The sequence below is a fragment of the Lepidothrix coronata genome, unplaced genomic scaffold (genome assembly GCF_001604755.1).
Source record: "Lepidothrix coronata isolate B3197 unplaced genomic scaffold, Lepidothrix_coronata-1.0 Scaffold277, whole genome shotgun sequence".
In the NCBI taxonomy this organism is placed as follows: Eukaryota; Metazoa; Chordata; class Aves; order Passeriformes; family Pipridae; genus Lepidothrix; species Lepidothrix coronata.
Genome location: NW_016690457.1, coordinates 481,841 through 508,225, shown reverse-complemented (window position 1 = coordinate 508,225; position 26,385 = coordinate 481,841). Strand labels below are relative to the sequence as shown.

The following is a 26,385-nucleotide window of genomic DNA, read 5'->3' as shown; positions in this document are numbered from 1 at the left end:
TGAATGTTAGACTCATTTTACAGTTCTGCTGTAATCTTAAGCAGATTTCTTTGTTTCCCTTTTCACATTCACTCAGCCATAAATTTATTTTTAGAGATGGATGGATTTTGCTGTCTTCAGCCTCTTAATGCTGCTGTGTTTAGACACCAATGAGAGGTGCCAACAGCTTTTCCAGTGTCCTTCTGACACTGCCTTGTCTCAGCCAAGTGCTGTTGGACAGTGCAGTAGACAAGTCTGTGAACTTATTTCTGTCATGGGCTGTTATCTTTGACTTTGATCATGGCTGTGCTTTCTCACCTCTGAACTTAAACACATGAAAATATGAAATTGCCTCAACACTATCCAAAAAGACTGTCTTACAAGTATTTTACCCTTCTCTAGAATGGACAAATCCATGTTGGCTACAAAGATCTGGTGGAAAATTACCAGCTTCTAGTTACAAATCTGGCCCAAAAAAGAGAAGAGAAAGAAGTCAAGCTGGTTTTGAATCTCTTTCAATCCCTTCTGGATGAATTCATCAGAGGATATACAAAAAAAGAGGAATCTGAGCAGCCCAAGGTATAAAAGTTATTCTGTTACTGGCTTATGGGATGATGAAACACTGTTACTGTCTCAGCATAACAATTACCTTAGAAACCTTTTCCAGAGCATTCTTTGTTACTTGGCAAACACTTGCCATACACACATTATGTGTGTAGCAAATTCTGATTTGCTGATTCACCTTTTTGGAATTGTTAATCTTTTAACTTTCAGATTCTGAAGATGTTAAGAGTAAGTGTTTGTGCATTTTCTTTGATAAAAACATAGGAGTTCTCTGGAGGTTTGAGAGCTGGAATTGCTTTGTCATCAGGCAGTGAGCTCAGCTGGTTTTTAGGAAGTTGGTAGTGTGAGCTCAGACAACCCAAGCTGAAGCTGCAGGATAGTGTCTCAAATGTCTGGAGGTGAAGTAGAGCCTGGGAAACTGAATAGCAAAAAAAGGGAATGGAATATCTGAATTTCAAAGACTAACAGCGGTTTTGTATCCTGCTGCAGCAAACCAAAGCCCAGAAGAAGAAACGAAAACAAGATCGTGCAGTGAGTACTTTTTCTTTTGCAATAGTCCAAGTCCTCAGGCGCACTCACAGAACACAAACACCCTTGGAAGAGTTTGATTTTTGTACTGATATTCTGTTTTATTTTGCATACTAATTCACTTACCTCTTATGAAGATGTGACATGATATAAAACTGTTCTTCATAAATCAGAAATCTTGCTTTTATGCAGTGATAGGTGGTACTCAAATATTTTCTTGCTTGTCCATAGCACCTTTTAGAAGCCAATGGCTTTCTCAATAATGGACTATTTAAAGGAAAACAGCTATTGAATAGTAACAACAAACTAGAGCTCATGTATTGCACTGATGAACTTTAAGGCAGCAAGCCAATTATGAAATGATCCAGCAAACCCAACTGCCTTAAGATAGGGCAAAATTTGGTTTCAAGTTCAAAGCCTTCAGTTGTAATTGTAAAATAAAGTGGAAAATCTGATACAGGGTAAATGGTTTTATTAAAAATAATAATAATTTTTAAAAGGCAAAAAAATTCACTAATTCCTTTCTGTCTCCCACCAGATTGAAGAACACAATGGCCATGTGTTCACAAACTACCAAGTGAGCATCCGGCAGTCGTGTGAGCACTGCTCATCCTACATCTGGCCCATGGAAAAAGCCTGTCTGTGCAGTGGTGAGTAAACACCCCTCAGCCTTCCTGCTTAGGTTACCATATGTGCAAACTGCTTGTAACTTTGGCTGCTGCAGATGGGCCTTAGTGAACAGTACATGTGGTTTATATAGGCAGTGAATAAAACAAGGTGCTAATGTGTTTTTTAATGTGATTTGGATGCTTGTAACAGTTGCTCCTTTCTCTCTAGTTTGCAAGTTGACTTGTCACAAGAAGTGCATGTCCAAAATCCAGAGCAGCTGTACCTCCTGTGGGAAAAAGGTAAGGCCTGTGGACCTGGCATGGGGTTCTGTGGTACCATAAGTTTTGCATGCAAAACGCTGCCTTTGTTTCTCAGCAAAGGAACAGTGGATGTCCAGGCAGTGAATAAAAATTGCCTAAACACTTCCCTTCTCTGCATATAGTCAGGTGCAGCTCTGCACGTGCAGAGGCAGAACATTCTTCTAAGAGGTGATGCTTGAGCTAATTTGGGAACTCTTCTTTCAGAGTGTGTGTGCAGTGTTGGACAAACTGATAAAGAAATCCTTCAGTGTGAACCATAAGCGTTCTTTATTGCTGCAGCTCAGGAAATCTGCCTTATGCCTTGCGTGTAGCAAGCTAGAATAAAACACTCAGCTTTAGTTTCTGGAAGCATAAGATAAGCGTAGCATGAAACAGTGGAATTTCCTAGCTTGGGAACAGGATTCACAGTACTTGGCCTGTATCTGTTCCAGAATGAGCAGGATGCAGAACCACGACACTTCGGAGTGAGTGTGAGTTCCCTGACCAGCGAGAGGAACTCGGTTCCTGTTGTCATGGAGAAGTTGCTAGAATACGTGGAGATGCATGGGCTCTACACGGAGGGGATCTACAGGAAATCTGGGTCAGCAAATCGGATGAAGGAGCTCAAACAGTTGCTGCAAGCAGGTCAGGCACTCTTGTCCACCCTTTGGACTTCCTTGTGATATCAGCTTTCCCTGCAATTCTCTTCTATCTGAAAGTATCTGGCACGTTCTGGTGTTTTAAAAACAGCTTTTTGGTGACCATGCAGGCTGTAGTATTTTTGTTGGCTGCCAGAAGCTGCTTAGTACCTCTAAATTACTATCTTCTGTTGTTTTTTTTTTCTTCTGAATTGCCACTGGGATTCTGTGAATGGGAAAGCTGAATTGTGAGGAGGAATGAATTGCTCTAAATAAAACATTCCTTTTCAGATCCAAACTCAGTGAAGCTGGAGAATTACCCTATTCATACCATCACGGGGATCCTTAAACAGTGGCTGCGGGAGCTGCCAGACCCACTGATGACATCAGCACAGTACAATGATTTCCTCCGAGCTGTAGGTAGGTTTTAAAGTAATTTTATAAACATTTCTTTTTTAACTCATTATGCTCTTGGGAGAAGAAACTCTTAAGATGCTCATGCTGGATAAACAGCTCCTTCCAGTGCAGTTATGACAAAGATTTTAGACATTTTACATAAAACACTTTTCAGGGAATTTCTCCTCTAGCTTACTTCCATCTTGCTTTGAGATTCCTTTTTTTTGAGGGGGGAGGGATTGTAGTGTAATATCACTATACAGCTGATCTTTCTGTAAACAGTGAGATTGTAAATAAGTTGCCTTTCATGCGTGTTTTTTCCTCTTTGATGGTCTAAACCAGATCTTAATATCCAGATATCCCAAATCCTTAAATTCTTTTGACTTCAGTGGGATTAAGGCATCCTAAATATTGTTGTAGGTCTTGATCAGTCGCTTGATGTTTAACAGCAGCAGCATTTGAAAATGCAGGACAACTGCAGTGCCATGAGGGATGCTTTAACATTCAATTATAACAGTTGGTGAATGAAATGACAGTGAGACTTCTAAGAATTTGCAAATTTTAGCTTTCCACTAGCCTTGCAGAGCATTTATCACCTTGTGCTTTCTCCCTTTGTGCAGAACTACCAGAAAAACAGGAGCAACTCTGTGCCATTTACAGTGTCCTGGAACAGCTCCCACAGGCAAATCATAATACCCTGGAGCGACTCATCTTCCATCTTGTCAAGTAATGAGTGTAATTACTTCATTTGTAGAGAAACTGTGTGACTCTTAAGTGCTTCTTGGAAGCTTTTTAAAGTCTTAAACTCCTTAAGTGTTAGTGTAGGACTTGTGCTGCTGGTTTAGACATGAAAGAATTGAAGTTGATAGTTGTGCTTGAGAACAGATACGGGGTGACTTCTACAACCTCGTGTGTTTGGATCAAATCGGGTAAGAACAACTTTGAAGATAAGGTAGATCTCACAGTCTTGGTGAATCATCTGAACACCAGGATTTATACAGATAGTACGTAATGAAGGATGAACGTATGTGAGTCTTAGGAGCAGGGATTAATGGTGCTGGAAAAGAGGCTGCTCTTATCTAAGGAACTTGAGGATTTTCCAAGTGCCCTCTGAACATGGTTCTTAGAGATGAAACACTGAATCACCAGACATACTTTGGGAGGCTACCAGACTAGTTTAACCTGGGTGACTCCCTGGTCCTTTTTCTGATGCACAAAATTTTGTCTACTTGTGTGAAATGATTTTAATGGTTTTTTTTGAACTGCTATATGCACTGAGTGCCTGAGAGGCCTCCTTGCGTGTTATTTGGGAACTCTGGCAAGGTGCGATCAGGTTGCTTGCATTCTAGCAAGGTTTGCTTAAAATCTCTTTTCCTGAATGTTCGATTTCAGAGTGGCTTTGATAGAAGATGTCAACCGTATGTCACCCAATGCCTTAGCCATTGTGTTTGCTCCATGCCTCCTGCGCTGTCCGGATACCTCTGACCCCTTAACCAGCATGAAGGACGTTTCAAAAACAACCATGTAAGTTTTAGCAGTCTGAAAAGTACTTTCTCAAAAAAAGTACTTTAGAGTGGGATGGAAGGCCAGGACCACTGCCTGCATTTGTTATGACCTTGTTCCTATCAAGCTGAGAAACTGAGGGTTAAGAGTTGCTGAATCCTGGCTCTGCTGGTGCTGCCAATTTATATGCCCCTCTCAGACCTTCCACCTGTCTCCAGATCTCAAAGCATCAAGTAGGATGACTTAGAAGTCTTAAATATCAGGTTTGTGTTTTACATCAAGATAATCTTTTGGGTGGATTGTACATCAATCATTTGTTTTGCTGAGATACGAGCAGTAAACAGTATGATAAAGTTAAGCTGTCTCCTGTATACATGAAACTCCCTGATAATTTCTTCTGTGTTGTTCCTTGAACTGGGGAAGGTTCTGTCCTTGATCCTCTCTGTTCTCACCCTCCAGCAGCTCTGGCTCTCTGAGTGCCCCTCGCTGTGCATCTGCCTCCAGTGGAAACAGAGTTTGAAAAATGACAGCTTTTTGTAACTTTTTGCTGACCACAGAGGTGGAAAAGGGCAGTTGCAGATTCATTCTGTGCCAGCACAGGGAAGACAGGTAGAAGCAGCAGAAGCTGTTGGCAGCCCTGGTAATGTCTGTCTGCTCACCATTGTGTACAGTCAGCGTAGGAGGCTCTGGTTATCCCAGGAGGAACATATGCCATTGCATTTAACCATTACCTGTCCTGTTCTGCTTGCTGTGTTGGACTCTCCACCCTGTCACCCTGCAGTGCCACCTGTAGGGAAAGTGTTGGGACACTTTATGTGTGATAAACACCCCCAGGCCAAGAGAGGCATCTCATCCCACCATGGTTGTTCCAGAGCTTTTATGGTATGAGGCTGCTCAATATGCTCTTGTCCTTTTTCCCAGGTGTGTAGAGATGCTCATAAAGGAACAGATAAGGAAGTACAAGATAAAAATGAATGAGATCAATCAGCTGGAAGCAGCAGAGAGCATTGCTTTCCGACGGCTCTCGTTGCTCCGGCAGAATACAGTAAGTATTGAAATAAACCCATCATCCCACCAGATTTTGGGAAATGAAGTACTACTTATTTATCCTGTCCATCTCATTCAGTAAGTCAAAAATCAGTTGCAAGATAAGAAGAAAAGGGATTTGGACTTACCCAAAGTAGGACTTGCCCAAGGAGCTGTAGGTAGGAGCTAAATATACAGCTGGACTGGAGTCTGATAAATGAAGGGTACGGAGGTGTGGGGATCTGCTCTTGCAGTGATCAAAATCTATTCCCATATAATTCCATCAGTAGAACTAACAGAGTCTCTGACATGGCAGTGGAGCTCCTTCACTCCAGAGATGGCTGGTGGGCAAAAATATGCTGTGTTCTAGTAGGGCAAATAAACTTATTCTTTGTTTTTGTTGTACTGATTAAAACCAACCAAATTGTGTCTGATCAGAAGCGGCATATAGTTAATTTGGTCTCCATCTCTCTCTAGCTCTGGCCTGTAAAACTTGGGTTCTCTTCCCCTTACGAGGGGAAGCTGGTACGTACAACTGCCTGGGTGTAGTGCATGGGCTTTTCTTATGGTACTATTGCATGACTAAAATACTTATTACACATCTGTAACTTTGTTTTAAACACTGTTTTAAACAATCAAGACTGCATGTATTGGTGCAACCTCCCACCCCCAGACTGCATGCAGGGCTGCTGGCCTGTTCTGTCCTCACCTGATATTTTATAGACACTGTATGTAACTTTTATTGGATTTAATAATATTACTTATAAGTGACTACTAAAACTAAGCTGAGGCTGACAGATCAAAAAAGGTAACAAAGCCCCAGAAACCAGGTGAATAGGAGATTTTCTCTTTCTCTTTGAAATGTTTGTATGGATAACTAACAGCTCTTCATTAATTCCCTCAGCCTTTCCTTTGACCTACTCATTTGTCTTCTACTCTGAAACTTGCAGACCAAGACTTGTGTAGCTGCTTGTAACTGAGAAGTGTTATGCATGAATTTGTCTTGCAGAGTAAAAGCTCTCAGGTCAAAGGAAATGACAGTGGCACCTCAGATCTGGACTCGGTGCATGAAGATGAAGAAGTTTCTGAAGCCAATAACCGGGAAAAGGAGATTCTCATCGATCGCATACAGTCAATAAAAGAAGAGAAGTAAGTCCCCTTTCACCTGGGTAGCATAAAAGCAGAATACCTTTTGTCCAAAAGGTTCTAATTCTGTTCTGTAGAGGGGAAAGGGAAAATACAAAGGACTAGCTGAGAGAAAATACCATGAGAATTAATATTTAATGACTACATACTTTGCCTCTGAACGCGAGCTCGTGTTAGAGACGTTGTCTCGGTTGAGTGTTCTAGCCTGTGTTTGATGCAGAGAGGACATAACTTACCGGTTACCTGAGCTTGACCAGCGGGGCTCCGACGAGGAAAACGTGGACTCGGAGACGTCGGCAAGCACAGAGAGCCTGCTTGAGGATAGGACAGGCCGGATGGATACCGAAGGTCAGTATTAAGGTAGTGTGTGCTTTTTTTTATTCTCCATCTTCTGCTACATACAGCCAGGTGAGCAGATGCTATCTGCTCATGGTGGCTTGGATCAAGTTATTGCTATCAGTCTCTAAGTGTCTTGTTTCTGTAAAGCAATTATTGGATTACACTGCCGTGCTCAGAGCTCCAACCTGCCTGCCAAAGACATTTGCAAAGTGCCTTCTCTCCCACAAACCTCTTCACATTCCTACTCTGCATCCCTGGCTTCAAGGCGCAGATACTCTCTAACACTGTCCAAGATGAAAGTGCCCCGTCGAACTCCAGTGATGCCAACAGCAAATATAAAACTCCCTCCTGGGATGTTCAAATGTACAGAATACCAGGATGAGGTTTCTGCTAACAAGGAGTCTCAGGTGGTGAGACGTAGGGAGCAGCCAGCAAGGCGGACTGACAGCATCTACTCGGTATACATTGCACAAGGGTCTGCACTGGCCCACGCTCAGGAACTCGTGGATGAATATGAACCAACTGCAAAAGTCAAACGGAGGTTCTCAGATCCTTATTCTCACATTCCCTGTATGGAGAAGTGAAATACTTCAGCTCTCTGGACTTTTTTTGAAGTTGACCACAGCTTTTGGCTTTAACCCTTTGAAGGCTGTAAACTTGTGTTTAAGTGGCTGCCAGGAAGGCAACCTGGAAATGTACAGTACTGTAAAGGTTCAGCAAGGTTGTTTAAAGCAAATATTTTCCACTTTAAATTAAAACCTTGCAAAAAAACTAAAATTTAATGCTGAGTAAAATATGTGGGTTGAGTGTACAGGAAACAAGCCCCCCCAGCTCCGCTGCTGTGCCTTTTTCCATTTGTCTTACAATGGACTCTCATGGGACCAACAGTGAGTTTAGGTCAATGTGTGTTGCCTTAATTTTTTTTATGACAATTTTCTGTGTGGTTTACAGAACTGTTTAACGTAATAGCCTTAACTGAGACCAAAATGTATAAAGAAGTTTATTAAAACGTTGCACTTTTAAAAAAATACACGTGTTAGTTTATCAGTGTCTGTCTAATGAGCAGTTCACTCCGAGGGAAGCCTTTAATCGGTGTTGCTGCCTTTATGAAGTACTGATAAAGGATGGGGAAAGCTCTGCATGGAGGAAGCACTAACAAGGCTCTGGTGGCACCGGGGAGGGTTTTGGTGCTCTTGGAGTGAACTACAAGCCAGCATGGTGCTGCCTCATCCTCCCCACCCCTCACCTGTGTGCGGGGACACACCTGAGGGCGAGGGGCCATCGTTCATTATCGCTTTGAAGCCGCCTCTGTGCCCCGGCGGGGGTGCTTTTTTAAATAAACCGGGGCGGTAACGCCCGCCCGGCACTTCCCTTCCCGCCCCTCGCCCCGCCCCAAGATGGCGAGCGGCGCCTGAGTGAGGATCCGGTGCCGCCATGGCTGCGACGCGGCTGGAGCTGAACCTGATGCGACTGCTGAGCCGGTGCGAGGCGCTGGCGGCGGAGCGGCGGGACCCCGAGGAGTGGCGGCTGGAGAAGGTGAAGCCGCCCGGCCCCTCCGTCCCGCGGCACCGCGGGGCGGCCCCTCTGTAACCCTCGCCGTGGTGTTAAACCCACTGCCTCTGCCACACCGGGTGTTTCTCCTTAATGCTGTCGCTTAAAGCCTTATTTTTCTCCTCAGTATGTGGCTGCTCTCGAGGACATGCTGCGGGAGCTGAAGAAGCAGTCGAGGTGAGCGCTCTGAGTCCCTGTGTGCCCGTTGTGGTTTTGTGGTTTAGAGGGAACGGCTTCAAGTTGTGCCAGGCGAGGTTCAGGTTGGATATTAGGAAAAAATTACTCACTGAAAGAGTGGTTAAGCGTTGGAACGGGCCGCCGAGGGATGCGGTGGGGTCACCATCCCTTTCAAGTGTTCAAAAAGAGTAGACGTGGCACTTTGTAATGTGGTTTAGTGGGAATGGGGGGATTCAGTCGAAAGTTGGACTTGATGATCTTGGAGGTCTTTTCCAACCTTAATGATTTTGTGATTCAATAGTAATCTTATCTGTATGTTGCCATAGCCCACAAACACCACAGTATATTCTTCCCTGTGGAAATGCCTGTGCTCTGAGCTCTCCTTGTCTTGGAAAAGGTGATTTGCAGGGGGTTGCAAGTGTGTTCCTATCCTGAGGCTACATTTGTTAAAGACGCTTCTTTGAAGAACCACGTGTTGGTTTTTCCTGTCTTATTTTATTTGGAAAGTCACCTGAACAGTAGCAAATGCCAGTAACTTTTGGGTTTCTTGGTTATCTTTCAACTCCAATAGCAAGCCAGCCCCAGAACTGCTGAATGAGTACTCTCGCAAAGTGGACTTCCTAAAGGGACTCCTAGAAGCTGAAAAATTGGTAAGATCTACTAGTTCAACTTGAAAAGACTTCAGAGTTCTCTGCTTATTTCATCTTATTGCATAGTTCCTATGTTGGCCTTTATCTTGTATCTTAAAATAATAGTTGTTAAAGTCTTACTAGGCAGCCCTTGTAAAACTGTGAATAAATGTATTGGCTCCAGGTTTTGTTAAAAGGAGGTATTGTATGAAATCTGAATCTTCTTTCCTCCCTTTCAAAAGCAAAGTACAGCTTGCCTACATCCTTCTCACTCCTTAGCTATGAGTTGCAGGGGCAGGCACTGTCCTTCAGCCTTGACACCTCTCTGGATAGTGCCGTGTGCACCTGGAGAGCTGGGAAGTACCACTAAGCTGGATTTTAGCTCATGGGGTACAGTCAGTGCTGCTGAAGGATGAGGGTGATCATGCACCCAGGTGCCTCATGCTGCAGAGTGTGATATCTGTGACTTTTCACTGCTCCTTCCCACTCACAGTCCTCATCAACAGAGAAGGCTCTGGCAAACCAGTTCCTGGCCCCTGGGCGCACCCCCACAACAGCCAGGGAGAGAACCCCAGCGACCAAAACAGTCCATCTGCAGACCAAGGCTCGCTGCACGGGCCAGATGAGGAGTGAGCTGCTTGGTACAGTAGGTTTGGTGCTGCTGCTGCTGCTTTGCTGGTACTTTACAGATTGCCCTTGCCTTCAGCTGCCTTGGGTGGCTGTGCCTGAGCTGTGTCCCAGCCTGGGTGGGGAGTCACCTTTTTTCCGGTTTGGGTGGTCTGAATCCTGGACACAGGCACTGTACCAGGCCTGCAGGGCTGTCTCTTACCAATGACCCTTTGTAATCTGCTGATTTGGTTTTCTTTCTGCCTCCCAGGACCCTTTGGCTATCAATGGTGAGTTTGATGTGTTGCTTTTCTAACTTTAGTCAACCTGAGTCTTACAGGGAAAGGAGGAGGAAGGTCAGGTATTAGAGATTGCCCAAAGTGTATTTTTTAATTTAGTGGCTCACCTTTTTTCAATATAGATTTTAAAAACACACAAAACGAAAACCAGATGAAAGCGGAAGTGTTATCAATGGTAGCAGGAACCTCTTTTTGTAGAATTTGTACAGAAACAGACATTCTAGTTACAGAATTAGCAAGGACAATTTACCTTTATTGTTACTCCTGTTCCCTTCTGCTTTGAGCCAATCATGTGATTTTGGGCTCTTGGAGTAGGCGGTTGCTCTGGAATACACAGCCATGTTTTTCATGTAGGGAACTGGGAGGAATTAATTTGTAGTTTCCATGGCTGCTGTTACAGTGGCTGGAGCTGGGCCAATCTAACCTGTCCTGAAAAAACACTTAAGATACACAGGGCTCAAACCCTGCCCTCAGGGATGTGATTCATCCGGGGTTTTTTTTCCCTCTTTTGATGTTACATGTCCTCTTTTCCCTGCGGAGAGTAGGTAGGCATTTGACATCCATATTCCTTGGGACAGAGGCCAGGTAGAATTTGGACAGCTGAAAATCCCTTACAGACTTGTTTTTTCAGCCTGTGATTGCATGGGAATTTATAAGGTGCTAAAGCACAAATTAAACTGTTTTTTTTTTTTTTTATTTTTCCCAGATTCTGAGGAGTTGAACATAAGGAAGCGGAAGTAAGTTAAAATTTCTCATTCCAATGCTCAGCATTTTGGAAACTACTTTCCCAATGGTCTTTAAATCTCAGATGTACTTTGATTTGGGTGAAGTGTTGGCTGATAGAAACCAAACTGTAATGACTTCAACTGATTCAACTGGCCTTGTTGTACCGTAGAGTTGCAGAATCTGAGGAAACCTTGGGAGATTGACCCGCAGGGAAGTACAAATCCCTTTTTTTCCCCTTGTGCACTTGCAGAGGCCTCCAATCAGATGAGAAGCAGTCGGCAGTGGAGCTGGATGCTGTGCTGCAGCACCACCAGGACATGCAGGAGAAGCTGGCTGAGGAAATGCTCAGCTTGGCTCGCAGCCTCAAAAACAACACCCTGGCTGCACAGAACGTGATCAAACAGGACAACCAGGTAGCACACCTTGAAGCTGTAACCCCTCAACTTTCCAACCCAGGAGGTTAAAGTACTCATAAGTGAAATTCTGTACCTATAACTCGATTCCAGGTGTTATTAGAGTGGGGAGACTGGAGGCAATACCTACCTGCTGCTGTGTGTGGTTGAATGTTTTCTCTGTTGGAGGAAATGTCAGCCAGCACATGCAGCTCTGAGTCTGACACCGTTTGCTCTCTTTGCTCCACAGACACTGTCCCATTCCCTCCGGATGGCAGACCAGAACTTTGAGAAGCTCAAGGATGAATCCGACCGCCTGGAGCAGCACGCGAAGAAATCGGTCAACTGGCTGCTGTGGATAATGTTAATTGTAGTTTGCTTTATATTCATCAGCATGATTCTCTTCATCAGGATTTTCCCCAAATTAAAATGATGCTTTTTTATTTCATTTAAAGCTGCCAGCAGTGCAGCTGGAAAGCTCAGGTGGTATTAGAACTGTCAGCAGTCAATGTCTTTGCCACTTGTCATGTCCTTAAAGGGGCTGTCCAAGGACTACCTACCCTTGCATTCCTTCCTTGTGCAGGCTTGGTTTCATGGGGAAGGTTTTCCACACTTGGATACTTGGCTACTTCTTACCTGGTGACTATTGTTGCTGATCAGAGTTTACACGGAGCTGCTGACAAGGTCTTTAATGGACACATACAGTCATTTTTAATGTGGTCGTGGTAAATGTTACGACTCCTAAAAGGCGTTTAGTCAATATGAATATAAATAACAGGTGAAGTCTTACACTCTTTCTGCACAGCTTTTCTGTACTGACCTAGGACTTGCTGCCAACAGGATATTTAATTTCAGCTCTGTACATACAGAGCTGTAGGGGCAGGAAGAGAATTCCGCCATTGAGGTGCTTGCCTGGCTCAGATTCAGAGTTATCAACAGGTAACCTCAGGCTCACCTTTTTCCCAGATGGATATTTGGGACTTAGGACTTCACAGTCTTCTCCAGTTTAGACTTATAGGTCTGGAGTTGCTGGCTGTTGCAATGTTTGCTTCCCTTTTGTATGTGCAAATGTTCTCACTTCTCATTGTTATGTTGACTCCGTTGCAGGAAGAAAACACCTTGACCTTGCACCACAGAACTGTAAACACAGAACCCCAGGTGGCACAGACCTCACCTGTGCAAACATGTTTTCACTTTACGATGGGGGTGTAAGGAAGGCGGTGTCTTCAAGATGGAAGTAATAATTAAAAAAATACTCAGCCTTTCCTTTTTGAGACAAATCATTCTGGTCCAGAGTGTTCCTGTCAAATGTCTTCTTAAGGGTTCACTACAGTAAAACAGATAAAGTAGAATTAATATTTTTAAAACACTGGTATTGCTAGAAAAACTTAGAGCTTGCAGTACAGCAAGGTTTATGTGACAGTGTAAGAGTCTTTGTAGGTGCTTGTGGTAAGCGGAAAGCAAACCCTTCTGCAGCTGTGCTGGTGTTCACGGAGTCCCCCTCTGGGAAGGGTCGGTGTTCAGGAGTGAGGTGTGTTCCACGGAGGAGGGGAGGGCACCAGGTGACCCCGGGTGTGCTTTGGCCATTTCTGTTGCTGTTAGGAACCACCAGATGGGGTGTTCCAGGCCTGGCTGGTGATCCCAGCAGCCCCAGGCCGGGAAAAGGTAGGGAAAGAGCTGCTTCTTGGTTCTTACGAAAATCTGGCTTTGCTTTGAACGCATCCCAAAGCACCAGGCTGTGTGTCAGAGCTGTGCTCTGTCCTGTCGAAACCCAGCTGTGGTAATGAGGAAAGTTAACACTTTTTACATAAAAGTATTTCAGCTCATTTAACAGGATGTTTGGTATTTACTGCACCATTCACTTACAGAATCAAATTAATAAATATAATATGAAGTACAGCTTTTTATGTCCAGCTACTCAGAAATCTGTGTGATACGCTCCCCTTCAAGCAAATTCATTACTTACCTCGAACTTTATTACAGAGATTTATAGTTGTAACAACCAATTTATGGACATTCCTACTTTTCCCAGTTGTTTTCTTCCACTGTAACGTTTGACATTTCACTGTGCTTCGTTAGTCAATGCTATGTCATCAAATTATTTTTCAGTTCTAATTGTTTACTACTTTCCCTGCAGGCATTTCAGTGCCGAGCTCTTCTCTTAGAGGCTGAATGTGGTGCTGGAATGTTTTTTGTGTGTGAGATTTTTTGGGATGCAACATTAATGCTTCACAGTCTATAACATTTTCCTCTTTATTACTTGAAATAAATTATTTTTTTCTAGCTTGCAAAAGATTTGGTGCATCATTGCAGACAAGTTTAAAGCTGAATTGTCATCAGCCATGTGTTGCCTGTAATTTTTGACACTTAGAAATTAGGAGCTCAGTTGGAAAGACCTGAAAGGGAACTATCAGTAACAGCTTGTCCCCAAGAAAACATCCACCCCTCCAAGTCATAGGAGCTGCTTTACAAGGAAACCTGCACAGAGTGAGTTCAGAAACTATTTAACTTTTGACCGTTAATGCTTCACGGGTCTTTGTTATTTTGAAGGATGAACTGCCAGGATTGAACCCTGTAACTAATAACACCTTTTGTTATCTCGAGTGGCCGTTAAGCACTGAGCCTCTGCTTCCTGGGGGTTCTCTGCCTGGATGGAAGAATGTTCCCTTCTGCCCAATCCCAACGGATCCCTTGTCTCAGCAGCCGGCCATCCCTGCACACGGGGTCGTTGTCTTGGCTTCTCTCGAGTTCATTTAGCAATTACAGTAATTCAACACCACTTTGAAGATGGGTGCCGGTAGTATTTAGAATAAACAATGACTCAAGGCTTTGTGACATTTCCCAGATGAATGACAGCTTTTATTTTTGACTAACCTATGGGGGGTGGTGGACGCTTTGCTGCTCCAGCTCCATTCCGTGGCATGGAGCTCTGATGTGCTGCTCTCCACAGAATAATGTTATATATAGAAATCACTCTCTGTGAGAGTTGCCTAACTTTCCCAAAAGCTTGGGAAATCCAGATGGAGAGATGTTTATCAGACACAGGGCTGGGCCCTGCTTGGCTTCTTGGCAGACTACCTACTTTGAGACAGCAAGGAAAATGAAATTAAAAATCTTTTGGAGGTTTGGGTCACATCAGGCCGGTGAATGCACTGATTCAGAGTCTGGCAGCAGCAGTAACTCTGGGTCAGTCTAAGCTTTTCTGGCAAACATCCTTCGTGGCAGAGACTGTGTGTTACAATGCTCAGTGTTTAAGCAGTATCCTCAGTCCCAGCCAGATTGGATGGATTGTGTACAGGTGATAGGCTGGAATGGCAGGAGCAGAAGGCTGGGTATGAAGGCTCCTGTGGCTGGGCAGTCCCAGCTTGATTTGGGCACGTGTTCCCTGGGGTTTACTTTGCAGTTTCTGTGCACCAGACTTGAGAGGCTGTGGGCAGCTTTCCCAAACCGGCAGCTATTGTGCCACAAGGGAGCATCTTGTAAAGAGTGAAAACAAGGGAGTGGGCAAGAGCAGGTTTCTGCTCCTGACTGTTCACTGTGACACTCCCTTCTCATTGTCTGCTCTAAACGTGCCATTAAAGCTCAGAATTGAGTCTTGCGATTAATAGTTGCAATCTAGTTTCTTTTATGGAAGAAATCCTTCCCTGTGAGGGTGGGGAGGCCCTGGCACAGGTTGCCCAGAGCAGCTGTGGCTGCCCCATCCCTGGAAGTGTCCAAGGCCAGGTTGGATGGGGCTTGGAGCAACCTAGTCTGATGGAAGGTGTCCTGACCCATGGCAGTGGGGTAGAATGAGATGAGCTTTAAGGTGCCTTTCAACCCAAACCATTCTGGGATTCTGTGAATTGGGAAGAAAAATGTAACCACAATGCTGTAGCAGCTGGGAGCAGATCCTCAAATGTCCTGGTGTGCAGCAGAGTCCTGCCTGAGCCCATTCCTGAGTCCTGTAGCCTGTGCAGGGGCTGGCTGGGAGCTCCTGCCCTGACCTGCCCCCTTGCTGAGGCTCCGTGTGCTCTCGCCCTGTGTCCCACTGAACAGGAGTGACATTAAACCCTGCTGGACCTAAATCAATACCACCTGTCACATGATGCCACTGTGACATTTCTGGCATGAGCTCTCCCTCTAATAGGAGCTGGAAGTGGGAAGCAGCAGCAGTTAGTGAATAATGGATCAGATATGCCTGATTTGTAACATTTACAGAGAGAGGGCGTGTCTCCCAGCGACAGAACAAACCGGTTATCAAACGGGAACTGGGAGTTCTCGTTGTCCAAAATGCAGCTTGTGAGCTAAAGCAGTGAGGAGCACCAAGGGTTTGTGAATCCCCGCTGCCAGTGGGGCCATCAATCCCTCCAAATTAGACTCTAGATCAACAAAAATGTGTAAGGAAATACAGAACCAAAGAAGGAGGGGGTGAGCTGTGGATAGAACTGGTGTAGCCAGTGGGTGTCCTGGAGCCTAGTGTGCCTGCGCTGTGAGTGGGTGACACGGCTGCAGCCGCTGCCTCGAACGTGGTGGCTGATAAAGAACAGGGTGCCTGGCAGCAGGTTGTGCAAACCACACGTGGGGCTGGCTCAGGGTAGGGCAGAAGCTGTAGGGAAGGATGGAGGATAAGGACAGTCTGTCTGACTGTCTCACATCTGGGCCCAGCTCACGTAGTTCTTTCGAGTTGAAAAATTTGATGTTGAATTTGATCAAAATGTTCTGACAAGGAATGAAATGTAAATCTAATATTGCATCTGCCTCTGTGGCATCCAAAAATCAAACTGAACAAACCCAGAAACCAGACAAAAAATAGATAAAACAAGGCAGTGCTGCCGTTGGCCATGGAGAGCTGTGATTTCCTTTGCATCCTCCATCTCCAAGGTCTTTGACCTGCATGTAGCAGAGAGATGCCCTCTGCCATTTTCACCTTGGCCAAAAGTTTTATTTGCTCATGTAACAATAGAATTCTCCAGAAGGATCTGACAGTGTTTCCTGTTTCAATAGTAAAAAAGCTGGGACTTGTGTCCTTAGCATGTAAAGTGACCGGATCTCCATCCTCTGAGCCTTCTCCCATCGAGGAAAGAAAAGTCACTTATCGGATTTGGTGTGGACGGAAGGAAGGGTAAGAAAGGAACTGTCAATCCATGATGTGAAATATTTTATATTGAGAGATTTGGCAAATGGTTCTGTGTGACTCTAAACAGGATGAGATAATTTTCCAAGGTCAGCTCTTTTGTACTCTCAGCTTTAGGTTTAGTCACCAAGAAGTCAATTCTGTAACCTTTGCAGCAACATCCTGCCAGCGATGTAGAGACTTGGCTGTTGGCTTCAACAGCAACTCTGCTGCATCTTCAAAGGACAGGAGGCTGGATAACATGAGTTCTGCACAGTGAGAAACTTGTGAGTAGGAAAGTATGTCTGGAAATCAATAAAAACAGAGCAACTCGAGTCATGGGGTGACTCTTCACCCAGGCAGTTGCAACCTGTTGTTAAGAGAAGGCCACTGTTGAGTGGGTGAAGCAGAAAGGGAGAATTCTGGCCCTCAGCTCAGCCTCCTGCTGTGTGGCTTTGGCTCTTGAACTGGTTTTCAGCTGTTTTGTTCTTTAAACAGAACTGGTACCAACGTAACTTCTTGGTGAGTCAACTGCTCTAAAGCTCCTTTTGGGCACAAAGTTTGTGTTCCTTAACTATTCCTTGACTGATTAATTAGCAAGGAACTTTATTTTGTATGACTAAAACCACCCACGTGTGCTTGGTTACAGTGTACAGAGAGAAAGATATGTTCAGTTTTCAAGGTGTGAAGCTTTCAGCAAATGCTGGTGATAGGGAAGCTGAGCCATGTTCTCTCCATGTCCACTTGTGTCAGTGTAAGGATGTCACTGCTGGAACATCAAGCTGGTTTACAAAGTCACTTTCCCTTTTCATTCCTGCAAAGGGGGTTCCTGCTCCAGGGATGTGGCTGCCAGGGGTGGGCTTCCAAGGACTTCAGTTCCTGGTAGCATTGATCTGGAGGGGCTGGGATCTGTTAGGAAGTTGGTACCCTTGGGTTGGTTTGATGTGGAAGCATCTTTAGGGCAGAGCAGTAGGGCTTTGGACAAGGGGGAATGGCTTCCCACTGACAGAGGGCAGGGTTAGATGGGATATTGGGAAGAAACTCTTCCCTGCAAGGGTGATGAGTCCCTGGCACAGGTTACCCAGAAAAGCTGTGGCTGCCCTGTCCCTGGAAGTGTCCAAGGCCAGGTTGGATGAGTCTTGGAGCAACCTGGATTGGAAGGTAGAAGGTGTCTCTGCCTATGGCAGGGGGTGGGACTGGATGGGCTTTAAGGTTCCTTCCCACCCAAACCATTCTGTGATGTAAATAAGGAATGAAACAAACCAAAATAAATAAGTCTCTGTCAGTTCAGGTAGGTGGATACACTCTATTGCAAGTCTCTCTGTATTTATTTTATTAGGAGGATGTAGAACTGAACCCCCATGGGTTGTAAGTATCACAGTTCATAGCAGACACTTAACCACTGAGGAGAGAAAGAAATGTGACTGTTGTCAATATTTAATATACCAAACTACTGATTTTTAGTAGTTTCTTGAATCAGAAATGAGAGAAGAGCCTGCATTGCAGCTATTAGGAAAAAAAAAAAAAGAGTAAGCAGGTGTTGGCTTAGTTTCTCTGCACCCACATTGCTCCTGTTGGTTTATCTGATTGCAAACCAAGTGTGCTGTAGCGTGATGAATATGTAGCAGTGAGTGTATGGGAAAGATGCTGGAAAGATTGCAACCCGATGTTCTTAATCAGTAATTAGAAACTAAAAATAGTATTTTAAGAAAAGATAATAAATCTGTAGCCGTTAATCCTCCTGTGCCAATGTGTAAGCTGATATCATTATTACATCAAAGGCAATAAGAACATAAGTGAGTAAGCAGGAAGAGATTGCTATTAGAGTCAGAGTATAAATTCCACACAGCCCGAGCTGTCTAGGTGATGTTTGGCTCTGTCTGTTTTATGCAAAGCCTACAGTCATAAAGCAGGTTAATTTGCAAGCAGAGAAGGCATACTTTTGTTGTTTATTTCCATTCCTTAACTGCCCTTACTTCCTGAAGTATTCCAGGATGAGTGATGTTCCCAGTCCCTCTGCACTTGTGAGCTCAAGGCAGCAGTGTGGATTTGGAAAAATGGACAGAAATGGGGGAAATGCCTTCCCATGATGGCGGTTCTGACACACAAAAGGGCTGAATCAACAGCTCGTGTGCTGTGCAGACACGCATCTGCTGTGCTGATCACAGAGAAAGCATCCCCACTTAGGCAGAGCCTTTCATCTCAGGATTTAAATAGTCTGCGAATGGCAAGATGGAGTTATTGTCACACAGGTACTACCCTAGCTAATCTTGCTTATGCTGGTCAGAGCAGGCCCTTAGCCTTGCCCTGATTTCAATGACCTCCTTCCGCTCTGTCACAGCCCTGTGACGACTGCAATGATTCTTTATGTGGAGAAGTAACACCAATTATTTAAAGGGTGTAAACCCATAGTGCAATTCAATGTCCAGACACAGGAGCTGAGGCACAGTGACCTGCTGGTCACTGCTGGCCTGCCCAAGGCCATTGAGTGAGCAAAGTGAGATCTGCTGTAAGCTGAAGATGGGGAGGGAAAGATTTTAAAGAAACATGTCTATTTACCAAGCATATTTGAATTTTAAAAAACCTTTATTCCAACAGTTTATAACTCATTTGTCTTGCAGAAATGGCTGAAAGCAAGAGCCAGATAAAATTACTGGAAGTTGCCAGGAAACGTACTGTCATGGCTTAGCGTGAGCGCATCGCAGAGATGATTAAAAAAGGCACCAAATGGTGAATCCCAGAGGAAAAAGAACCAGAAATCTGCAGTGGTCTTTGGGCTCTGTGCTGGTGAATGGGCAGTGCCCTCACCCCAAGCTCTGTCCAGGGAGGTCTGGGGGCAATTCATCCTCTCCAAATGCCTTATGGGAGGAGGAGGAGGGACACGGGCACAGCCAGGGGCAGCAAGATAGGATCATACAATCATAGAATGGTTTAGGGTGGAAGGGACCTTAAAGCTCATCTCATTCCACCCCCTGCCATGGGCAAGGACACCTTCCACTATCCCGTCCAGCCTGGCCTTGGACACTTCCAGGGACGGGGCAGCCACAGCTGCTCGGGTAAAACCTGTGCCAGGACCTCACCACCCTCCCAGGAAACAATTTTTCCCAAACATCCAACCCCAACCTCCTCTCTTTCCATTCGAACCCAGGACACGATGCTGCTGCTAAACCGCCCCGTTTTACTCTCTCAAACGCTACCGGGGCTACAGCGGCTCCCCATCAGCGGGTCTCACAGACGGCCGGGGATTGCAGGTGGATGGATTGAGGGAGGGATGGATAGATGATGGAGGGACGAAGGGAGGGATGGATGATGGATTGATGGTGCTGCTGCTGCTGCCGCTCCTCCCCCGGCCGTCCCGTCCCGTCCCCGCCGGCTCCGCGCCGCCTCTTGCCGCCGCCCCGCTCCGCTCCCAGCTGACGGGGGCAGCCCCTTGTTTACTGGCCGGGGCGCCGCCGCCAGCCCGGCCTGCGCTGAAAGGGGCCGCCGGGCCGGGGCCGACAGCACGGGCAGGGAGGGGCCGGCCGCTATAAAGGGGGGGCTCCGCGAGGCTCCCACCGGCGATGCTCGGCCGGGCCCGGCCCCCGCGCCCGCCCCGCGGGCTCTGATTCGCGCCGGGCGGCGGCGGCGGCGGCGGCGCGGGGATGGGAGCGAGAGCGGCGGCGGCGGCGGCGCTGGCCGTGGCCGTGGTGCTGGGAGCCTGGTGCGGCCGAGGCCGCGGAGAGAGTGAGTCGGGGCTGGGAGAAGGGAAGGGAAGGGAAGAGGAGGGGGCGCCGGCGGCAGAGCGGGCCCCGCCGTGCCCTTTGTACCTGCGTGGGGCCCGCGGGCAGCGCGGCCGCGGCCCCGGCCCCGGAGCGCTCCCGGGTCACCTTCACCCCCCGGTTCGGGAGGGCCTGGCGGCTGCTGGGATCGAAGGGAGCACGGCACCGGGAAGGGCTGCGGCGACGAGCGGACGGCGCGTCCCGGCCCGCGGGCCCCCGCTATGGGGCCGGGGGGTCACCGGGGGCCGCGCCCGAGGCAGGCGCGGGGGAGGGCACGGCCCCCTCCTCAGGTTCATTCCCCGGGCTCCTTCCCCTGATTCCTTGGCCCTGGTTCTCTTCCTCTGAGCCTCTTCCCCGGTTCCCTCCTCGGGTCCCCCCTCCTTGATCCCCCACCCCAGCCCCCTTCCCTGGCTCCCCTCTCTGGTCCTCTCCCCGAACCCTTCCCCTGGTCTCCCCTCCGTGGTCCCCGCTCCCTGGTCCCCCACCCCAATCGCTTTCCCCGGGCCCCCTCCCCGGTTCCCTCCTCCCTGGTCCCCCTCCCCGGTCCCTTCTCGGGTCTGTCCCCAATCCCCTTCCCCGGTCCCGTTCCTGGTCCCCTCTCCAGCCCTCTGCCCCCGCCGCTCCTCGGCCGCCTCAGAACCGGCTCCGGTTTCAGGAGGGTTTAGCGTGGCCAGACGGGGAGATTTTGTCTTTAACCACTTTTGGGTAGTGGTGCCAAATCCCCAGGTATAAAGGGGGGAATGCTCCGAGGGGATGGTCTGTGTTTACGCAGGGGCTTGTAAAGAAAGAAAAAAACGGGGTGTAAAGATGTTGGGGTGGAGGTCACAAGCTTGTTAAACCCACGTCTGGCTCGAGGTTAAGAATTATGAGCTGTTTTGGTGGGTTACGTTAAATAAACTTGCTTAGGAAATCCCTTTAATTACAGGTTCTTTAATTTGGGGTGATTTTTTCAGATTTTTTAACAAAAGGGAAATATTTATTTAAAGACAGCTGACTGGATCTGTGGATCATCTCTCCCATAGACAATCTGCTTGTTAACATTCCCATTGGAAAAGGCGGTAGCAAGAGAATCAGTTCAAGTATAGACAATCCAGTGACATTTTTGGGGTGTGAATGGTATTCAGGGAATAAAGCAGGATTTATCCATAAAACAGCCTCTTTTTCCAGCAGTAGGACAAATTCCATATTTCAAAAATACCCCAGTTTCTTCCTCATATATGTTTTTATGGTCAAAGCCTTAAAGGAGGCTGGTGGCTCAGTGTTACCTTGGGAGGGTCAGTCCCACTGGTGTGGGCAAACCTGCCCCTTACCATCAGAGGGGTGAAGGCAGTTAACATATAGCACTAATAATAAATAAATACATATATAGCTTGAGTCCAGCAGTTCCTAATTTGAAAATGTTATTATTACTGCTACAGTGAAGCATGTTATTTAGTTCTTTATTTAAATCATATTTGCTTTTTGGGATGCAAATGTGTTTATGATCTTAACTCCATAATCTTTGCTGTATTACTACTAGGTGGGATTACTACATGTTCTTGAGTTCATGGATGGAGAAACAGGGGCACAAGATACTAAAGCAAAGTCTGGGCTGGAATATTTTCATGTTATTCATACAGTGCAAATACTTTGTAAAGTATTTTGCAGACAATTCGGACCATCAAGTCTCTAATTCACAAGGTTTTCAGCTGCTGTGGTGCTTGACTCAGTTTTCTGGGAATGATTAGGTCATGGAGCTCTCCGGTGGGGATGGAAAACAACCCGGACCGAGAGGGCACCAGCCTGGCTCAGAGGGGAAATGCACCTACAGGAGTTGCATAAGCAAACAAATTGTTCCCTGAGCAACCGGGCTGATGAGAGCAGCTTTGTTGGAGCCCTGTGCTCACACAGACAGGCCCCGAGATAATGCTGTTTTCTAGTGACAGTATTCCCCCTATCCATAGTTTTCCTTGTGCCCTGTGTCTTTCCCTTCCCTTCCCCCTTTAGACAGCAGCAGTTTGGGGGAAAGCAGCATGTAGAATGTGTAAGTGGTTCAGAAGGCAAATGGAGGGGGTGGTTTACATTCACACTTACATCCTTTGGATGCAGACACTGAGTTTTCCCTCCTCAATCCATCCCCTAAGTGTTTTAGGAATACTCTGTGTGAGAGCTCTCTTCCTCTCTTAAGTGAGACTGAAGGTAGTTGGTGAGTTCAGAAGTTACTGACACAAGCAGAAACAAGGGTTAAGGAAAGGAGACCCAACCTGTGCATGAAATGAAGATCCATACGTCTTGTTTTGGGAAGAAAAGCAGGTTTGTGTATTTTTTTATCACTGTGTAAACATAATGCAGCTTCTTGAAATAAATCTCACACATGACTCATGCCTATCAGTTCATTAGCTGTGGTATTTGGGGTGGGATTTACCTCACCTAGTTTTAGGCATCTACTAATGGAACAACTTGCTCTGGTCTCCTTTTGTGGTTAGTGGAAAACTAATCAATGCACTCTCTAGAGTTTGGAGTACACTTCCTCCCCTTCTAAACTCGGGCCCTAAATTTGGGTGCTGCACATGCATTATCTGCTGCTGATGTGGGAATTGGGAATCTAACTGAGATCTCTCCGTCTAAATCATCATGTGGGACAAATTTCACTGGGTATTGCGGTAGTACTACCCTTAAAAGTAGGTTGCTTCTTAATTATATCTGGCTCACACAGAAGGCTTGGAAACTCATTAAGAAACTGCCCCCTTGTCCCACCTCAACCCTGTGTCAATTTTTGGTGTTGAGAGACTCAGTCTAGAATGAAATTGTGCTCCCAGGAGTGTAAAATAGTAAGAGTGAGTGCAGGAGGGCAAGGCTGTACCAAACCCAGCACCAGCCGTGTCCGTGTGCTGTCCCAGTGTGTCCTCTCACTGTTCTGGAGAGAGGCAGCACTTACTGTCTCTGAGCAGTGTAAAACCCCAGAGCTTTCTGGAGGTCAGTTTTGGGGTGACTATCTTGTGGAATGTAAATAATGTTGATATTGGCAATGTGTAGAACCTGTTCCTGCTGCCTTTGAAGCAGGAGGATCTTTAGGTCTGTTGCCATCGACACTGACTTGAGCTGTTACCCTGAGTGATCTCCGTGGTCCTGGGATGTTGTCGCCTCACTGCTGATTATCTTTGCCTGGAAAACAGGGCAGGATGAGTCCTGTTTTCTCTTGTGTTTTGAATTGAATGAGGAGAGCATAAAGATAGCCCAAACCAGGCTTTGTAGGCCAGGCTGGGAGCTTATCTGTGCTTTGGGTGACCTCCGTGAGAGGTTTTCCCTCAACTCAGTGGTGCCAATGTGAATTGTGGGAGGTAACAGGCATCTGAGATGTTCCCTGAGGGGCTCACTTTGACGTCCATATCCAGCTCATTGCTCAGATCTAAATGTCTGAGGTGCAAAACTGAAGCTTAAAAATTCACATTTCATAATTAGATGGTTTGTATGTTTATGAAACTATTGCTGCAGTAGGTAGAACTGTCTTACAGTTCTTACCACTGTCATGTCACTTAACAGGATGTTTTCCTGTCTCAGCAGTTATCCCAAGAAAAACCCTAAAGTCCTTTTGCCAGTTTCCTAATACCACTACCTTATGTAGAATTGCAAAGCTTTTGGCTCGACCAAAGCGAGTGTGATTTGTTTATTCGGTAGGCAGCAAACACTATAAAAAAGCAGAATTAACTGATAGTTACCTCAAATGGTTTGTGAGCCTTCTGTGCCAGATTACACTGGTCTTTATTGTTAAAGGCCAGAGCTCTGAAGCAGTGAATCATTAAGGTTTGGTATCCACATGATTTACTATAAACAAGGTTTAAGTTCCACCTATTCCCCTGGTTAGACTCTATCTTGAAAACTTAACCTCTGACATCAGATCTGGTTTCTTTATTCAGGATTTGAAGGTTGTTACCAAACCAGTTTGTCCAAGAGGTTTCAGCATCTTGGGATTTGTTTGTTTGTTTGATGTGTTCAACTTGGTGTTGGGGGGGAGAGGCTGATGGAACATGTCTACAATGATTTATTCAGTTTTTGAAGTTCCTGTGAGTAGCTTGGTAGCAGGGATGGAGGATGTGCTTCCTCTGGCAGCTGTGCTCTGGTTCTGCTGAAATTCAGGAATTTATGTGTAGTAGAGGTTTTGCCAGTAGTTTGCATAGGAGTAGCTTTGGGCCCTACTACTGGAGAATCAATTTGTGATTTTTAGTTCCCTGAAAACAGATTTATGTGTTTTTTGAAACCAGGTTGTCTGTGCTACAATTGATGGTTCAACTTTGCTCTCCATCTTCTGGGATCAGACTTGCCTTGCCTTCATCATGAATGGTTGAGTAATTCCCCTGTCCCTGCAAAAGAACTACTATTGAGGGAAGCTGTGGAAAAATGCTTATTACTTTGCTTTGAACTGCTTCTTGTTGTCTTGGTAACAATAAATTTATGGGATGACTTAAACAGCTACTGCATGAACAGGAGATACAAACTGCTGCAAATTCAGAGACCTGAAAGGATGGAGAAACCTCCAACCAAAAAACATATTTTGTCTCAGATGTTCTAATTCCTTATTATTCTACTTGAGGGGGTAAAGAAAAGGAGCTCAGATACTCTAGTGGTACTTGCCACTTAAAAACTAAACTGAAGTAGAACATGAAAAATAGTTAACTGTGATTTTTATCTCAATGTGGAAAAAAAATGGTAAAAAAAATTTAATCTGTGTAGATTTACAACTATATTAGTCTTTTATTCAGTTGTTTATTTCAGAAACAAACCTCTAATGTACTCTGAAAGCCTCCTGAGTTTCCATACCAGGCTCCCAGCAGTGTTTGACATCCTTCCACTAAAGGGCTGGTGCAGAACCCCCAGTGCTGGAGCAGAGGATGTGACCATTATTCCATTGCTGCTGCTCAGCTTTGGAAGCAGCAGAGTTTGGATAACTCAGAGGACATCCTGGTTTGCTAGAATGTGTGGAACCCCCTGTCAAGTCTGCTGGCAGCACTCATGACCAATAATGCATTCTGTCTTGGGCTTAAAATGGGTGAAAAATACAAAAACAGTTGTAAAATGCAAACAGCTGATGGACTGTGGATGTTGTACTCCCAGCTCTGGTAGATTTATATGATTCTTTAACTTTTCAAAAGCTCCACCTGTCTCTTTTTAGATTCAGCTTCAGCAAACCTTTGTTCTGTCACACATCTCAAAATATTGGGTGTTCTTAGCCTTTGGCCACCTCCAGTGGGGAATCCGTGTCAGAATGGGGAGAGCTGGAAGCAAGGGAGGTTTGTGTCCTGTGTGAATGTTTAAGTTGTTGGATTTTTTGAGGAGGTTAGCAGATCTTTGAGCAGCTTTCAGGTTGTTTGGACCAGGAGCAGCATGGCTTATGTTAGTGGTGATCTCTAGAAGCCCGGAATTATTTGAATCAGGTTCACGGACAGTGTAATTTAACTGCTTTTGAGTGTTTAGGAAGGTGGTGAGAGCTGTGATCTCCAGGGCTGCAGAGACCAGGCTGGGGTTTGATGGGAGCAGACCTTTGGAAAAGGGATGGAGGGACAGGACAAGGGGAATGGCTTCTCACTGCCAGAGGACAGAGTTAGATGGGATATTGGGAAGGAATTCTTCCCTGTGAGGGAGGTGAGGCCCTGGCACAGGTTGCCCAGAGAAGCTGTGGCTGCCCCTGGATCCCTGGAAGTGTCCAAGGCCAGGTTGGACAGGGCTTGAAGCAACCTGGTCTGGTGGAAAGTGTCCCTGCCCATGGCAGGGGGTGGGACTGGATGGGCTTTAAGGTTCCTTCCAACCCAAACCATTGTGTGATTCCATGATAATCCTCTCTGTGAAGCCTGGCTGGGTGTGTATCTGTTCCTCTGCCAAAGAGGATCAGGAATTCCCTCAGTGCTGGGCACCCACCCTGAGGTGCTGAGGTGATGCAACAGTTCCCACCTAGAATAGCTCCTTCAGACCAAGTTCCTTAGCTCTGCTCCTGGACGATAGGAAGATCTCTACAGCCTGAAATGCAGCCACAGCACCAGGAGGGCCTGGTCCTGACTGTACCAAACTGGAGATCTTTCCACCCAAACTCAGGGTTCTCTTTCCATGGAGCTGAGCAGGGATGGCTGTGGGCAAAGGGCTTGTCTGGGGCCAGC

General features: G+C 46.0%; 3 protein-coding genes across 12 annotated transcripts in view; all 3 read left to right on the top strand.

Moving 5' to 3' along the window:
• The window catches only part of MYO9B (myosin IXB), a 42,154-nt gene extending 34,099 nt beyond the window's left edge, over nt 1-8,055 (top strand). For 5 of the 9 annotated variants that reach the window (XM_017836424.1, XM_017836422.1, XM_017836423.1 and 2 more), the window contains 13 exons: nt 382-558; nt 1,033-1,074; nt 1,610-1,721; nt 1,909-1,979; nt 2,432-2,624; nt 2,909-3,037; nt 3,634-3,739; nt 4,406-4,537; nt 5,438-5,561; nt 6,020-6,067; nt 6,552-6,691; nt 6,909-7,036; nt 7,175-8,055. In XM_017836424.1, coding sequence (XP_017691913.1) covers nt 382-558; nt 1,033-1,074; nt 1,610-1,721; nt 1,909-1,979; nt 2,432-2,624; nt 2,909-3,037; nt 3,634-3,739; nt 4,406-4,537; nt 5,438-5,561; nt 6,020-6,067; nt 6,552-6,691; nt 6,909-7,036; nt 7,175-7,611 — 1,839 coding nt within the window. In that variant the 3' untranslated portion in view covers nt 7,612-8,055. Of the gene's footprint in view, nt 1-381; nt 559-1,032; nt 1,075-1,609; nt 1,722-1,908; nt 1,980-2,431; nt 2,625-2,908; nt 3,038-3,633; nt 3,740-4,405; nt 4,538-5,437; nt 5,562-6,019; nt 6,068-6,551; nt 6,692-6,908; nt 7,049-7,174 lie in introns of all 9 variants that reach the window. The other 4 variants (XM_017836427.1, XM_017836425.1, XM_017836426.1 and 1 more) reach the window with 2 other exon arrangements.
• Nucleotides 8,056-8,416: 361 nt separating this feature from the next.
• Nucleotides 8,417-13,759, top strand: USE1 (unconventional SNARE in the ER 1). The gene is made up of 8 exons (XM_017836428.1): nt 8,417-8,563; nt 8,706-8,755; nt 9,327-9,405; nt 9,878-10,030; nt 10,262-10,280; nt 10,996-11,026; nt 11,266-11,428; nt 11,658-13,759. The coding sequence occupies exons 1-8, from the start codon at nt 8,462-8,464 to the stop codon at nt 11,838-11,840; spliced, it is 780 nt and encodes a 259-aa protein (XP_017691917.1). The 5' UTR covers nt 8,417-8,461; the 3' UTR covers nt 11,841-13,759.
• A 6,381-nt stretch (nt 13,760-20,140) lies between these two features.
• Nucleotides 20,141-26,385, top strand: part of INSR (insulin receptor) — a 49,206-nt gene continuing 42,961 nt past the window's right edge. Inside the window, exon 1 of one of the 2 annotated variants that reach the window (XM_017836372.1) lies at nt 20,141-20,222. In XM_017836372.1, the coding sequence (XP_017691861.1) occupies nt 20,141-20,222 (82 nt within the window). Of the gene's footprint in view, nt 20,223-21,944; nt 22,550-26,385 lie in introns of those variants that run through there. The other variant, XM_017836373.1, reaches the window with a different exon arrangement.